Here is a 17,717-nt window from a genome sequence, read left to right as displayed (position 1 = left end):
TGAAATTTTGTAAGAATGTTTATCTTTATGAAATCTGGGTTGGGATTGTATTTGGTTAGTCAGGTGAGCGATTCAGGGCAATCATGGCCCTCTTGTTTCATTTTAATTTTGGTTTATAATTATGTAAGTTACTTCATTTTTTTCCTTTTATTCTTTAAATAACTATGTTTTTATGAGGCAAATGAGATATAATACATGTATTGAACAACCATGTAAACACTAGTTCATATTTGCATTTATGTGATTGTTTATAAGCATACAAATTATTACATTATTTACTCTTATAATTCCTGTTACCATATTAAATAACCCTGGGCCATCTTTGCTCACATTTGTATGTACACTTCTTAATGAATTCTAGAGAAGTGAAACACAAGGTAAAGGTGGACATAGTGTTCATACATGGCCTGCGTGGCGGACCTTTCAAAACGTGGAGACAGGAGGACCGACGTCACACGGAGACCGGATTTGTTGTAACCGACGAGTTTAGACGATCACATACATTTTTCTGGCCAAAGGTTAGTGTTTCTTTTTAATAATATCCTACCAAAAGGTTGTACTTGAATAATCATGGAGGCATGTGCATGCATCAGTCCAATTACCAGGTATCCATCTGTATATGGGCAAAGCTATCTTCTACAATTCTGAATGTAAATATTACAACTTTCATGTATTGCTTGTAACCATTTGAAGTTGTGTTTGTACTTTTTTGTGCAAACAAGCCCCATATTATTTGTATCTTACTCAATGTGAGTTATTGTATGGGTTTGCATTGCTCCTTTGAGAAACTCTTGTTAATGTTTATTGATTGAGTCTTATCTGAGTTAGTAAATATCTATTAATGTAGGCCACCACTCATGCTAGATGCATGATGTCATTTTTGTAAAAGCTTAAATATTTTTGCTGCAACAAATTTAATTACAATAGTCTAGTAATTGTTTTGGCTTACCAGTTGTTCATATTTACCGGTATGTCCTTCATTTAAGGAACAGATTGATCATACATGTTAATAAATCGAAGCTACAAAATTAATTTTTTATTTAAAGTTGCATTGATATCTTTAATACGATATATGTTTATATTGGAATTAGTATGTCCGTCAATCTGCCCATAAATTTGTGTGGATGTCTTTTTTTCTTGACAAATGTAAAAATGTAGTTGACAAGTTTATTTGCTTCACTTGTTTTCTTTCCCATATTCTGATGCCATTTTTAATTTATAATACTGAAGGGGATTTGACCCTATGTTATAGTTAAAACGGAATGATGCTTGTTTATATATGGAATATATATACATTAATATATATAATTCTAATTTCGATTATTACAGAAAATACATTGAGAACTCAAAATGTGGAGGGCAAATCAGTAAAACACTTCTGATTCACCAATTTCAACAAGCAATATAAAAATTGTTACCCAGATGTGACAATTCTGTTACAGAATATTTTGTGAAATGAAACCCAAAGTTGACAAATTCTGACAAGCTTAAATTTTGAATTGCATGAGTTAAGTAATGTTTTCATGTTTAGGACTGGCTAGCACATGACTTGAAAGATGTGCGCATACTGAACGTGGGCTACGATACCGAGTTGACCACGTGGAATCTCAAACATCCTCTAGAGGCTGAAAAGTGAGTCTTAGAGTCTTAAATACTGAGCTTTCTATGATGAGATGATGATTAAAACACTTTGCACTGGTTTGATTTTGTATCACTTATTGATGAGATTTTCAAACATTTTTGTTGTAATAGTGATGATGTAACCATTACAAGATTTAGATGATGATGATGAATGTGATGATTATGAAAGTGTTGTAATGATGATTGCCTGAATGATACTGATGATATTGATTGTGGCAAATGAGAGATTGTGATAATGAATTTTATTTGGAAGTGTTAAGGATATTTACAACTTTGTGATAATATTAGTGATGATTGTGATGGTTATGATAATGATGATAATCCCCATGTAGATTGTTATGTAAATTGTAACAATATTGTTTAAGATGGTGGTTTTGATGATGATATAAATGTAGTTTATTTTACAATGACAATGATTATTATTATGAAGATTATGATGATGACATTATTATTGCACACAAACGTCCTTTTCTGTCTTTTAAAGGCGAACTTTATCGAGCAGAAGTGCAACATTTATTGAAAAATTGAGGAAAGCAGATATTGGGTCCCGCCCAGTTATATGGGTTGGACATTCTATGGGAGGTAAAAATACGAAAGAATTGTCTGATAACTCCACTTAGATGATGATCAAAATGAAAATTAAGATACATCTAATTACAATCATGTGATTCCAGTTACTTATACCACTCATAATAATGATAAAAATATTTTTTTATTGGATAACATATTGTTATAATAGAATGTAAATTAACTGAAATACATAATAAACAACAACTAATACCACAAATAAATGCGTTAGCTAGATAATAAATTACCAATTAAATATAAATTAATTTACACAGGTTTATTGATCAAAGACATACTACGCCTCGCCCAATCAACCCCAAGGTATAGATGTATCCTTGACAACACTATTGGTGTATTGAACTACAGCGTTCCGCACAGGGGATCAAGTCTGGCCACATTCTCAAAAAAATACGGTGTCAAGTATACTATATTTCCGTCCACAGAGGTCTTAGAATTAGATAAAGGTAAGTGCTTCTTTTTATTTTATTATTTTAAGCATCGTTGAAACCCATATTATATACCCGGTATTGTGTTGTCAAGAGGTATTATTATATATGGATAAATGGTTGACATTATTCAGTTTTCATAAATATTGATGAGCCAAATTATAACAAATTGAAATGTTTCTATTTAAAAAAAAGAACTTTCCTGAGGTCTTAATAGTGTGTCATTTCATATGTTGTATTTCTATGTGAATAAGACATGTAACTTCATTCATGAATACACAATTTGTCTTATTCTCCACTGTTCTATCAGGAAGAGCAGCTTATTTGAGTGAAAATTTGGTCTGACGGTGGAATTAAAATAAAATACAAGTATTTTAGAGAGATTTACATATCCAAGTCATTGTGCAGGACTGCTCAAATTTTACACGAAATATACGTAATATGAAATAAATAATTCTAGAAGAATTATTCATTACAAAATCTTGGCTCATTTTTAGCTCACATCAGCACGTATTGCTCAAGGGGAGCTATTGTGGTCTGTTTATGTCTGGCTTCAACCTTTATGTGTTGTGTGTCGTGTTTTGTCAACTTTAAGATTTTTTTCACTCTAGAGGCCACATTTTTCATCAAACCTTCATGAAATTTGGTCAGAATTATTATCTTGACAATATTAAGATCAAATTGGAAAATGCATCATGTGCATTCAAGAACTAGGTAACCAGGTCAGAACTTTAAAAAAACCAGAGTATAACTCTAGAAACACTATTTATTACTGATTATTAACAAAAAATAACCAGAATGTTTATCATGACAAAATGAAGGCCATGATTGAATTTGAGTCAAATATGGTAAAAAACTTAATCTTCATGTCCAATCTTTGACAGTTGGTGTATCTTTATCTCAGGTGAGCGCACAGGGGCCATCATAGCCCTCTTGTTTTGGTTGTGTATAGTGTAATTGCTGTTAACTGCTTTGATCTTATTGTATTTTGTCAAATGATAATATGTGTAATATTATCTAAACGAGTGTTACCATTGCTTCACCTCTGACAGTGTTCTGAAACTTTGTTATGTTTGATATACAGAAAATGAGACGTTGAAAAGTCTCCTGGAGTTTTTCAACGCCATCGCTCTACAACGTGGGATTTCGGTACTGAGTTTTGGGGAGACAGAAAAGACTCAGATCGGAATGAATATCAAATTGCATGTTGTCCCCCCAGAATCAGCGGGTATGTAAAAGAATTGATGTTAATGGGTTTGGCTCTTGGAAAACAGTGCTTAATGTACTTGTGTAAAGTGTTGTCCCAGATTTGCCATGCGGAGTACACACAGTCTCATTAGGAACAACACTTTGCGTTTTTTAATGGTATTTTTATGGTATTTTTTGTTTAAAGGATATCCATTCTTTTACAAAATTCAGTTAAGGCTGACAGTGTTGTCCCTGATTAGCATGTACTTGCTAAAGTAGGACAACACTGTTCGCTCATGCATTAAGTGCTGTTTTCTCAGAGCGCGGCTCAATGTTTTACTTTTGTGAAGCATTGAATATTTTTGTTTGATTTATTGTTGTTAATTTGTCAAGTACAGCTGTTTGTTTTCAGTTTGCATAAGAATTAGGGAACTGCTATTTTCTCCTTGTACTGGTTAAGTCCAATTTTAACAAAATTGTACACGATTTCAATTATTTGAAACCATAAGTTTTATATAACCCCACATGGTTTCAGTTTTTTGTCTGGCATTTTTTGGTATTTCATCATGTAGGTGTCAGGTTTTCTCGTCCTGAGCATTACTCTAACAAATTAAGATTTTAAAACCTTGAAACTTCATTGGTAATTAGATTTTATTGAAAGGATGTGCAGTGAACAATAAACATTGTTATTGCCTTTTTTGAATTGTATTCATCTCCTGCCAAAGTCGGAGGAATATAAAATTTAGCGATTTTTTGTCCTACTGTCAGTTGGTCGGTCAGTCATTATATCTGTCACAAAATTGTGTAGGGCTATATCTCAGAAACTATATACATGTATAAGATTTATTATGAAACTGCATAGGTGTATAGATATCAATGGATAAATGTGCCATGCACAAGAATCATAACCGTACACTTTATTTAATAAGAAGTATTGCACTTTGTTTATATATTTGATGTATCTTTTCAAGGCTATATCTCAGATTATGATACCATGAATACTTCAATACGAAGCTTCATGGTTGTATTGATATTAATGAGGATAAGTGCCATGCTTAAGAACCATAACCCTTCACTTTCATAAATAGGAGTAATTTTCTTTTGTTGTTTTTGTGTATGATGTAAATTTTCAGAGCTATATCTCAGATATGAAAAAAAACTCAGCATAAAACTTAATGGGTGTATATATATCATTTAATGCGTAAAAACAATTACCCTACTCTTAATTATTTTTTTGGGTTTATGTCCTATATCAAGGGATTAGCACCCATCTATAAAACACATTTTATTTCGCAGGGAAATCCATTCAATAAATATGCTTTTTATTTTACAAATGTGTGCGCAAAATATATAACATAATCATGAACAATACTCCATCATAGTACATGTATAATGTTAACTATAAATTCTCTTTTAGATCCTGGCATGGGCGACTTTCATCTAATAAAATCAGACCACATCAACATCTGTAAGCCTAGAGATGTTGACAGTGCCTTGTACACTCTCAGTCGAGATTTCATGCGGAAGTGTATACAGAAACATGAGGACAGACGTAAAAAGAAGAAAAGGAAAAGGACACAATCTGATAGAGAAGAAAGCGAAGACTGACATCGTTATATTCCTAATTAACATCCCAAGCAGATTTGTATTATTAATTAGATGCCAAAAATGACTTATCTGGATTTTAAAGTTATTGTCCTAACATTAAGATTTTCTTAGCAAAGTCTGACATTGTTTTTATTGTTATCTTAAGATTTTATGGTCTAATGGGATTTTATTTTCTCTCGGTAACTTCTGATGTCTGCATGGATTTTTAATTGATGTATGGTAATTATTGCTTGATTGGCAATTGTCGGCTCATTTACTACTTACATGTACCCAGAGGAAATGTACCAAGAGAACAGAAAATATACTAACACATACCCGTCCAATTTAGACCGAACCCGAGTTTTATTCCCCCTAAAATCCGATGTCGTAAAACCCGCTATGAAATACGAAACAAAATTCTCTTTGAAAAAACAGTTCATCAAATATTTTATTACTTTAGTAGGATTATCGATAATATAGTGTCCATTTTACAGAATATTGATATAATTATGAACAAAATAAGTTTGAAAAAAAAGCCAACAACGACCAATTTAGTGTTAGAATTCCCGGGTACATTTCAGTTTATTTTCTGTACCCAGGGTACATTTAAGTATACGTAAAAGTACCCAGGGTATATTTAAGTAGTACCCGACCCGACAATAATTGATCGAGCGTAATTATTCGTCATGACCGGACACAATAATGCACATATCCACCATGCTCGTATGTATAAGTCAAGATAACAATTTAAAATAATGCTGTTTGGATATATGTATGGATGCATTGACCAAGTTGTTTTTATTTGTTATTTATTTCTTAAATCAGTGAGTGATTAAAGTTTTAAGACGTTCATTGCTGGAGTCAACTTTGTTTCGAAGGCTGAAATCTGTAGAAGTACGTAATACTTGCGTCGATTTCAGACAGGTATATATTCACGGGTTCACGTTAGCAGATGAAAGTGCCTTACACTAATTGAGCATAGTCATACTTAAACAATGCCAAACATTTTATCGCCTAAATTCAGGTAAAGATCAAAACATAGTCTTCAGTTGAAATTTGATTTTCACATAACAGAATACATTTGGCTTAACCCTTTACCACTCAGATACATATTTTGACGCATTTGTAGTTTCTTAAAAAGTTAAAATTATTTAAAGACCTTTCTTACTAGATTCAAATTTTAAAAGCTTCATTTTCAACCCTTATATACTGTTGGGCAGCAAACGGCATAAAACCTGAACAGACTGTGAGTTACTCCAGTAAATCCAGATTGGTGGATAAGCAATATTCTAGTCATGCTTAAAAAACAACAACATTATGTTGATGGATTTTACACCAAGTTTTCTTAAACGCCAAACAAAACATAACTTCAGTATCTTGATAATTGAGAAAAACATCCTCATAGAAGATTCTTGTTAAAACTATTGCCATAAGAAAGTAATTGTCTCTACTCCAACAGTTCAATGGTTAACATATGACGCGGGATCGGATCATTTGAGTCGCGTTCTGAGAAAACTGGGCATAATGCATGTGCGTGAAGTTTCTTCCCAGATTAGCCTTTGCAGTACACACAGGCTAATCAGGGACGACACTTTCCGCCTAAATTGGACTTTTGCTTAGAAGAGACTTCATTTAAACAAAAATGTCATAAAAATTGCACAGGCTAATCAGGGACTACACTTAACGCACATGCATTATGCCCAGTTTTCTCAGAACACGGATCATTTGGTTTGTTCAAACGTTAAACGCAACCTTACTCCAGCCGCTTTTTTGTAAATAATAAACGTACACAAAATGTTATCAAATGCAATATTTTTATATTAATATCCGTATTAAACTATTTTTAGAAACGGAAGTAAAAATTAATAGCCATCTTGATAAGTTTAAAATATAGCGCTATATTTAAAGAATGAACTATTCATTTTATCAATTGATGTTCTATTTATAAATGTATTTACATATTCAATGCATAAACCGTTACTTAATGCTACCAACAACAAGGAACACGTTTCAAATATTTAGCAAACAATAAACACTCAAAATGGAACATTGTGAAGTATGGTGTTTCCCAGGTTTTAAAATTTAGTTCAGTAAGTAATGGATTTATAACAAATAGTACTCTAAGTAGCCTGCGGAAATTGACCATACAATTGAATAGATGTGTGAGATACAGGGTATAAACAAGAGAAGTTTACTATCATAGCTAGGACAGGACACTTGATGCGTGCACATAAAAGCAAAAGACGTGTAATTTCGGGACGGTCAGCTCTACATGCAATCCGGAGCGCGAAGCCAGGCGCTTTCGGTTTCCGTCTCGCACACACACACGTGCGATGGCCACGCACGCGCATGTGGCGCATAACAGTGACCGTCTGCGGCCGGCGTCGGGCTCGGGACCACCTGTGGTGCTGCCGGCTTCCGAAATTACATACTCGCGGGATTGGCGTGGAATAATCGTTCCACGTGTGTACAATGCTGGATGCCCTTAGGTTTTGTATCACATATAAATTTGACGCCAGTTCCTCCCCCCAATTACCATCTGAATATAATTGATAGTTCATATGTAAATGCATTTTCATAATTTTCCATGCGATATCCAGAGCTATTTGATTAATTACTAGGCAAAGTTTGAGAAATCCCAGCGATATTTACCACTTGCAAACATTTAAACGAATGGCTGAAGTGCATTAGCAATCCTATATTTAGAAGTTCAAATTAGATCCCGCTGTTCTCAGATTTTTATTTATTTGATAATAACCTCAATGTTAAAGTAGAACATGGGATGACAATTGTGTTATCCGTTGTTTTTCCAGCTCGTTGCTTCTGTAAAGGAACAGAATGCGTTTCTCTATGATCGCGCGAATTCCTCTAAATATATTATCTGGATCATAATCCTATTAGCGGTCGACAATACCCTTTTTTCGGAAACTTTAAATTAAACAAATTTTATCCATGAAAAAAATGTGAACACCATAAATGCAATTTATATGTACTGTACTTCCTGAGAAAACAAAGCGTTGGTGTCGGTGTTGTCATATAAAGTGTAGTCTTACACAACTAAAATACAAGAGCACAAACGGGTGCAGACCGCTCATCTATTTGTCTTTTTTAAGGTGAAGGGACCTATCTCAATACATTAATCAAAAAGGAGGGAGGGGGAGGGTGGAGAGGGGTGTATAGTATGGGGGTGTGGTCATTTATTACATTATCTTCCAAAAATAAGAAAAAAATGAGGGGGGGGGATTCTTGGGTGGGATGGTTGGACGGTCTTTCATCAATAAAATAATAAAAATAAATAATTTTGTTTAACAATGTTTCAAAAAAAAAATCGGGAGGGGGGGGGGGGGCGGTGAGAGGGGGTATTGTATGAGGGTGTGGTCATTTATTAGAGAATCTTTCAAAAATAAGAAAAAATGGAAAACAAAATATTTATTTGTTTATTTTTTTGTGGGGGGGGGGGGATTCTGGGGTGGAGCGTGGGGATGGTTTGGGTGGAGTCTATTGTGGTAAATCAAATCTGATCTTAAATAAAAAAAGTTATGGCAATTTTATCAAAATTTAATAATTTGACCTTGAGAGTCAATGTCATAAAAAGGTCAAGGTCAAATTCAACTTGCCAGGTACAGTATCCTCATGATAGTATAGTATTTTAAGTTTGAAAGCAATACCTTGATACTTTAGATGTAAAGAGGATCTAAACACAAAATTTAACAAAATATTCAAAGTTACTAAGTCAAAAAAGGGCCATCAAAATGCCAACCAGTGTTATGCAACTTGTCTTGTACAGTCCCCGTATAATAGTAAGCGAGTTCTCCAAGTCTGAAAGCAATAGCTATGATACTTTAGGAGTAAAGTGGACCAAAACACAAAACTTAACGAAATTTTCAATTTTCTAAGCATAAAGGGGCCGTAATTATGTCAAACTGCCAGTCAGAGTTACATAACTTTGCTTGCACAGTTCCCTTGTTATAGTAAATAAGTGTTCCAAGTTTGAATGCAATAGCTTTGATACTTTATGAGAAAAGTGGACCTAAACATAAAACTTAACCAGCGCCGACGCCGATGACAATAGCTCTTTTTTTCCAAAAATAGATGAGCTAAAAATGGCTATAACATGATGTCCCGACCTGCACTAAAATCTTGATTGACTGTTGTAACCTCTGAAAGTCTTCAGTTTTCTGAGCAATTTTTCGTACGATTCTTCTAAATCAAGTAAAGCCTATGCCATGATTCCCAACCTAAATGCAACTATTATTGATCATATGTGTTGCACTTTTTATCCAACTCCTCTTACATACACTTATTGGATGATGCAAACACCGCCTGTCGTTTATCAATACATCCGCCGGCGTCAGAGCATTTACGCGGTATTCAAGATTTAATCCATTTACTTTCTCGATTGTTTTACACACACGTCACTGACGCGCATCTCTATGTGTAAATTTGGGGGGGGGGGGGGGGGGGGTTAGACAATTTAACTGAAAAAAAAATAATTGTGAAAACAAGCATAACGTGTACTTTAAAACATTCCACTTTTTATTTCTTACATTTCTTATATAGTAACTGTATTATCATACATCATTTGAAAGATAAATGCATAATCTTTTAGACAAAATGCATGTCATTAAATTCTATTCGCCATTACTCAAAATATTCACCTTAGAATAGGCACACCGGTTTTGACACGTGTGGAGGCGGCCATGTTTGGCTCAAATAGTGTGACCTACTTTCAAAGCCGGGAACCATCAACAGAAAAACTGAAAAAGTTGAGCACAAAAATGGCCTTTTTTCTTATTGCTTACAAATATACATTCAATTTGATACCAAAACGTACCATTTGCAATGGGTTTTTTTACAAATCCTAGGCTGCATGTACTGAGCAATGTGTACTTAGTATCAAGGTGACTGTATGTAACTCTGCAAACAGGAGTTCCGGTTTGGGGCTATGTAGCCTCAAGACCGATTGACTAGTGATAATGGCGGTTATTATTTTTTTTATTAACTTCTTGACTTAAAATAAACTAAATACAACTATATAATTAATGTTCAGAAATGTAGTATAAGCATACTGTTTATATAAAATGGATACCAAAACAAAATCAACTTTCCACTGGCAAACTCCTTTCAGACAAGAAAGTTGCGCTGAATTCCGTAATATGTGCAAAAAGATGATACATTGTGATAACGTGCATATGCATATCCATTAAGGCTGTTATCTAAAGAACGTATGCACATTTAACTACATGTATTAACGTATTTGATATATGTTAGAAGTTTTTGTTTGACGTTTGTTCCTGACATGTCTAAATGAATATTTCCATCGATCAATGCGTTTGAACTACGGCATGTATACCAATATACATAATGTATAGGTTTAAAACATTACCGCGTGCGAGAGCCACGCAGGCGCATGGGGTGCGTGACAATGACCGTCTGCGGCCGGCGTCGGGCCCTAGACCACCTGTGGTGCTGCCGGCTTCCGAAATTACATACTCGCGGGATTTGCGTGTAATAACCATTCCACATGTGTACAATGCTGGATGCCCTTCGGTTTTGTATGTTTCATATCTTATTCATATAAATAACAATAAATTTCACTACAAACTAAATTTAAGTTTAAAAAAAAACTTGTATTTGAAAATAAACACAAGAATAACAACAAATACATCTATTATTTTCACAATTAACTTCTTATCCGTATTAAGCAAACCGTATATCTTCGAAACGCTTCTATTCAAGACCGATTTATTAGTGATAATGGCGGTCATTATTTTTTATTAATTTCTTGTCTAAAATTAACTAAATACATATGTAATTAATGTTCATAAATGTAAAATAAGCATAATGTTTATATAAAAGGGATACCATAACAAAATCAACTTTCCACTGGCAAACTCCTTTCAAACAAGAAAGTTGCGCTGAATCCCATAGTATGTGACAAAAAGATGATAGATTGTGATAACATACACTATGCATATAAAAAAGCTGTTATCTAAAACACTTATGCAAATGTAACTATTTACTATTTGATATAGTTTAGATACTCTTGTTTGAAGTTTGTTCATGGCATGTTTTAATACATATTTCCATCGATAAATTCGTTTGAACTACGTCATGTATATTAATATTTGTATAGGTTTTAAAACATTTACTTATCACATGTTTTACACACCACTTTGTCAGATTAATACTGTTGAATGTATTGTTTACAGGATGAACGAATCCTAAAAAATCAAATACACTGGACTTTTGTTTTATCATGGAAACAATATGATTGATTAAATTTTTCATGAAAGATCCAAAGTAATGAAGTCTGAAGATTTCTCATGGATAAATTTTGCCTAGCAAAAACTTCGATCAAGACAAACAAATACTAGTTTACCTAGTAAAATAACTATGCTAGAGTTCATATTTTAATTTCAATAATTGGTTTGATCAGGTCGCCGTGGTGTAATCAGGTCGCCGTGGTGTAGTGGATATTGTGTCCGCCTACCGATCAGGAGGTCACGGGTTTGATCCCCACTGTGGGAGCGTTTTTAAGATCTCCCCCAGAGACACCAAAGCCCAGGAAACGTTTCAATAAGCCTTAGACTTCCGATGTAATCGAACTAAAATAATAGGTTTACCATTATCTTGCGTTTTAATAATAAAAGTTATTTCATTATTTTCAATTGATCATCAAATTTCTATTTGTTTTAAGGCAAATTAAATATAAACTAAAGCAATATGTAAACACTAGTTCATATTTGCATCTTAAAGTTCGTTTATAAGCATACACATAATTACATTGTTGACACATAGTATTCCTGATACCATAGTATAAAAATAATATCCATCTTTGCTCACTTTTTATGCATAATTCTTGATGAGTTCTAGAGAAGCGAAACACAAGGTGAAGGTGGACATAGTGTTCATACATGGCCTGCGTGGCAGACCTTTCAAAACGTGGAGTCAGGAGAACAGACGTCACACGGAGACTGGATTTATTGTAACTGATGAGTTTAGAAGATCACATACATTCTTCTGGCCAAAGGTTACCGTGTCCTTTTAATACTATTCCTTCCCAAATGCATTTGATAATTATGGACGTATGTGCATCCATCAGCCCACCTTTCCATCTGTACGTGCGCAAAACTATTTTCTACACTGTTCAACACAAACATTCAAACTGTCATGCATGGCTTGTAATAATTTAAAGTTGTGTTGGAACTTTTTTTGCAAAGAAACCCGATAGAATTTGTATGTATGCTACGCAATTTGGGTTATTTGGGAGTTTTCAACGCTTTGACAAACTCTTTTTTGAAATGTTAATGTTGCTCCAGTGAGTCTTATTTGAGTAAAGAAACAGCTATTTATGTAGGCCAACACTCCGACAGCCTCTGTCGTGCTTTGGCTTATTTTAGATGCATGATGCCATTTTTGTAAAAACTTACATACTTTGGCAACAACAAATATTTTTAATATAGTTCAGTAATTGTTTTGGTTTGCCAGTTGTTCATATTTCCTTCATTTCAGGAACAGATTGATCATGCATGTTAATATTTCGAAACTACAAAAGAAAGTTTGTATGTAAAGTTGCCATGATATCTTTGACAGGATGTTTATATTGAAATTTGTCCGTCAATTTGTGTATCAGTTTGTCTAGATGTTTGTTTTCCTTGAAAAATATAATGATATAGTTGACAAGTTTATTTGCTTTTTACAATATTTATGGAGTTGAAAAAATCTCTTGTTATCTTTCCCATGTTTTGATGTCATTTTGCTCTATAATGCTGAAGGGATCTGACCCTATTCAATAGATAAAATGGAATGATGCTTGTTTATATATGGAACGCAAGTCACAATAATTTAAATTTTGTTTGTTACAGAAAATACATTGATAACTCAAAACGTTGAGGTCAAATCAGTTAAACACTTCTGATTCATCTATTTCAATTATAAAAATACTGTTAATCAGGTGTGATAATTCTGTTACAGAATATTTTGTGAATTCAAACCCCAAATCTGAAAATTCAGACATGCTTATTCTTTGCATAGCATGAGTTAAGTAATGGTTTCATGTTTAGGACTGTCTAGCACACGACTTAAAAGATGTGCGCACACTGAACGTTGGCTACGACACCGAGCTGACCACGTGGAATCTCAAACATCCTCTAGATGCCGAAAAGTGAGTCTTAGAGTCTTATAAACTGAACTGTTTATGATTAGATGATGATAAAAACACTTTGCACTGGTTTGATTTTGTATCAATTATTGATGAGATTTTCAAACATTTAATTGTTGTAATAGTGATTATTAAGCCATAATTAGAAGATTCAGATGATGATGATGAATGTGTTGATTATGCAAGTGTTGTAATGATGATGGCCTGAATGATACTGATGATATTGATTGTGGCAAATGAGAGATTGTGATAAGGAGTTTTATTTTGGAAGTGTTGAGGATATTTACAACTGTGTGATAATATTAGTGATGATTGTGATGGTTATGATAATGATGATAATCCCCATGTAGATTGTTATGTAAATTGTAACAATATTGTTTAAGGTGGTGGTTTTGATGATGATATAAATGGTGTTTATTTCAAGATGACAATGACAATGATTATGACAATGAAGATTATGATGATGACATTATTATTGTAACAAATTACAAACTGCACAAAAAAGTCCTTTTTCTGTCTTTTAAAGGCGAACTTGATCGAGCAAAAAGTGCAACATTTATTGAAAAATTGAGGAAAGCAGATATTGAATCCCGCCCAGTTATATGGGTTGGACATTCTATGGAAGGTAAAAACACGAAAGAAGTGTCAGCTAACCCCACTTAGATGATGATAAAAATGACAAATAAGATACATCTAATTATAATCATGTGATTCCAGTACTTATACCACTCATAATAATGATAATCATATTTTTTATTTGGATAACAAATTGTTATAATAGAATGTAAATTAACTGAAATACATAATAAACAACAAATAAATGCGTTAGCTAGATAATAAATTACCAATTACATATAAAATGATTTACACAGGTTTATTGATCAAAGACATACTACGCCTCGCCCAATCAACCTCAAGATATAGATGTATGCTTGACAACACTATTGGTGTTTTGAACTACAGCGTTCAAACATTTTCCAAAAAATACGGCGTCAAGTATACTATATTTCCGTCCACAGAGGTCTTAGAATTAGATAAAGGTAAGTGCTTCTATTTATTTAATTTCATTCATTAATACTCGATTAGTCTTATTCTCCACTGTTCAATCAGCTTATTTAAGTGACAATGTTTTCTGACGCTGGAATTAAAATAAAATTCAAGTATTTTAGAGAGATTTACATATCCAAGTCATTTTGTAGGACTGCTAAAGTCTTACACGAAATGTACTAACAAAATATGAAATTAACAATTTCTAGAAGGATTATTCATTACAAAATCTTGGTTCATTCTTAGCTCACATCAGCACGTATTGCTCATGGGAGCTATTGTGGCCTGTTTATGTCTGGCGTCATCCTTTGTGTGTTGTGTGTCGTGTTTGGTCATTTGTAAGATTGTTACCACTCTAGAGGCCAAATTTTTCATCAAACCTTCATGAAATTTGGTCAGAATTATTATCTTGACAATATTAAGATCAAATTGAAAAATGCATCATGTGCATTCAAAAAATAGGTAACCAGGTCAGAACTTAAGAAAAACCAGAGTATACCTCTAGAAACACTATTCATTACTAAATATTAACAAAAGATTCCCAGAATGTTTATCATGCCAACATGAAGGCCATGATTGAATATGAGTCAAATATGGTAAAAAACTAAATCCTCATGTCCAGTCTTTGACAGTTGATGTACCTTTATTTCAGGTGAGTGCACACGGGCCATCATAGCGTTCTTGTTTTGGTCATATATAGTGTAATTCCTGTCAACTGCCTTGATCTTATTGTATTTTGTCAAATGATAATATGTGTAATATTATCTAAACGAGTTTTACCATTGCTTCACCTCTGACAGTGTTCTGAAACTTTGTAATGTTTGATATAAAGAAAAAGAGACTTTGAAAAGTCTCCTGGAGTTTTTCAACGCCATCGCTCTACAACGTGGGATTTTGGTACTGAATTTTGGGGAGACTGAAAAGACTCAGATCGGAATGAATATCAAATTGCATGTTGTCCCCCCAGAATCAGCGGGTATGAAAAAGAATTGATGTAAATAGGTTTGGCTTTTGGAAAACAGTGCTTAATGTACTTGTGCAAAGTGTTGTCCCAGATTTGCCATGCGGAGTACACACAGTCCCATTAGGGACAACACTTTACGTTTTTATGGTATTTTTTGTTAAAAGGATGTCCATTCTTTTACAAAATTCAGTTTAGGCTGACAGTGTTGTCCCTGATTAGCATGTACTTGCTAAAGTAGGACAACACTTTTCACTCATGCATCAAGTGAGAGCGGCTCAATGTTTTACTTTTGTGAAGCATTGCATATTTTTGAAATACTGTTTGATTTATTGTTGTTAATTTGTCAAGTACAGCTGTTTGTTTTCCGTTTGCATAAGAATTAGGGAACTGCTATTTTCTCCCTGCACTGGTTAAGTCAAATTGTAACAAAATTGTACACGATTTCAATTATTTGAAACCATAAGTTTAATATCACCCCACATGGTTTCAGTTTTTTGTCTGGCTCTTTTGGTATTTCATCATGTAGGTGTCAGGTTTTCTCGTCCTGAGCATTACTCTAAAAATTTAAGAGTTTTAAACCTTGAAACTTCATTGGTAATTAGATTTTATTGAAAGGATGTGCAGTGAACAATAAACATTGTTAATGCCTTTTTTGAATTGTATTCATCCCCTGCTAAAGGCGGAGGAATATAAAATTTGGCGATTTCTTGTCCTACTGTCAGTTGGTCGGTCAGTCATTATGTCTGTCACAAAACTTTGTAGGGCTATATCTCAGAAACTATATACATGTATAAGATTCATTATGAAACTGCATAGGTGTATAGATATCAATGGATAAATGTGCCATGCACAAAAACCATAAACGTACACTTTATTTAATAAGAAGTATTGCTCTTTGTATATTTTATTTGATGTATCTGTTCAGGGCTATTTCTCAGATTATGATACCATGAATACTTCAATTTGAAGCTTCATGGCTGTATTGATATTAATGAGGATAAGTGCCATGCTTAAGAACCATAACCCTTCACTTTCATAAATAGGAGTAACTTTCTTTTGTTGTTTTTGTGTATGATGTTAATTTTCAGAGCTATATATCAGATACGAAAAACAATCTCAGCATGAAACTTCATGGGTGTATATATACCATTCAATGCGTAAAAAACAATTACCCTACACTTAATTATTTTTTGGGGTTATGCCCTATATCAAGGGATGAGCACCCATCAATAAAACACATTTTATTTCGCAGGGAAATCCATTCAATAAATTTGCTTTTTATTTTACAAACTTGTGCGCAAAATATATAAATTAATCATGAACACTATTCCATCATAATATAATGTTAACTATAAGTTCTCCTTTAGATCCTGGCATAGGCGACTTTCATCTAATAAAATCAGACCACATCAACATCTGTAAGCCAAGAGATGTTGACAGTGCCTTGTACACTCTCAGTCGAGATTTCATGCGGAAGTGTATACAGAAACATGAGGACAGACGTAAAAAGCTGAACAGGAAAAGGAAACAATCTGATAGAGAAGAGAGCGAATACTGACGCTGTTATATTCCACATTTACATTTCAAGCAGATTTGTATTATTACTTAAATGCCAAAAATGACATAATTGTATTTTAAAGCTTTTGTACAAAGATTAAGATTTTATTAGCAAAATATATCATTAATTTATTCTTACGTTTTTGCTGTCTTAACAAATTGTATTTCCTCTCTTAAACATCTGATGTCCTCATGGATTTTTAATTGATGTATGTTAATTAGTTATCATGACCAGACACAGTATTGCACATACCCAACATGCTCGTATGTATAAGTCAAGGTCACACTTCATATAATATTGTTTTGATATATGTATATATGCATTGACCAAGTTGTTTTAAATTGTTATTATTTGTTAAATCAATTATGATTAAAGTTTTAAGACGTTCGTTGCTGGAATCAACTTTGGCTGGAATTAACTTTGGTTTGAAGGCGGAAATCTGTAGAAGTACTTTATACTTGCTGCGATTTCAGAGACTTATGTATTCACAGGTTCACGTTGGCAGATAAACGTTCCTTACACAAATTAACCATAGTCGAACTTAAACAATGCTTA

At 33.4% G+C, this 17,717-nt stretch overlaps 1 protein-coding gene across 3 annotated transcripts in view; it reads left to right on the top strand.

The window, feature by feature from the left end:
• Positions 1–17,464, top strand: part of LOC127841324 (protein SERAC1-like) — a 38,425-nt gene extending 20,961 nt beyond the window's left edge. The window contains exons 12-17 of one of the 3 annotated variants that reach the window (XM_052370049.1): positions 362–518; positions 1,532–1,632; positions 2,126–2,223; positions 2,484–2,672; positions 15,473–15,616; positions 16,972–17,464. In XM_052370049.1, the coding sequence (XP_052226009.1) occupies positions 362–518; positions 1,532–1,632; positions 2,126–2,223; positions 2,484–2,672; positions 15,473–15,616; positions 16,972–17,162 (880 nt within the window). In that variant the 3' untranslated portion in view covers positions 17,163–17,464. Of the gene's footprint in view, positions 1–361; positions 519–1,531; positions 1,633–2,125; positions 2,224–2,483; positions 2,673–3,738; positions 3,883–5,259; positions 6,282–15,472; positions 15,617–16,971 lie in introns of those variants that run through there. The other 2 variants (XM_052370048.1, XM_052370047.1) reach the window with 2 other exon arrangements.
• Positions 17,465–17,717: the final 253 nt, after the last annotated feature.

Source organism: Dreissena polymorpha, chromosome 8 (genome assembly GCF_020536995.1).
Source record: "Dreissena polymorpha isolate Duluth1 chromosome 8, UMN_Dpol_1.0, whole genome shotgun sequence".
Lineage (NCBI taxonomy): Eukaryota > Metazoa > Mollusca > Bivalvia > Myida > Dreissenidae > Dreissena > Dreissena polymorpha.
This window is presented reverse-complemented; position numbering and strand designations above follow the sequence as displayed.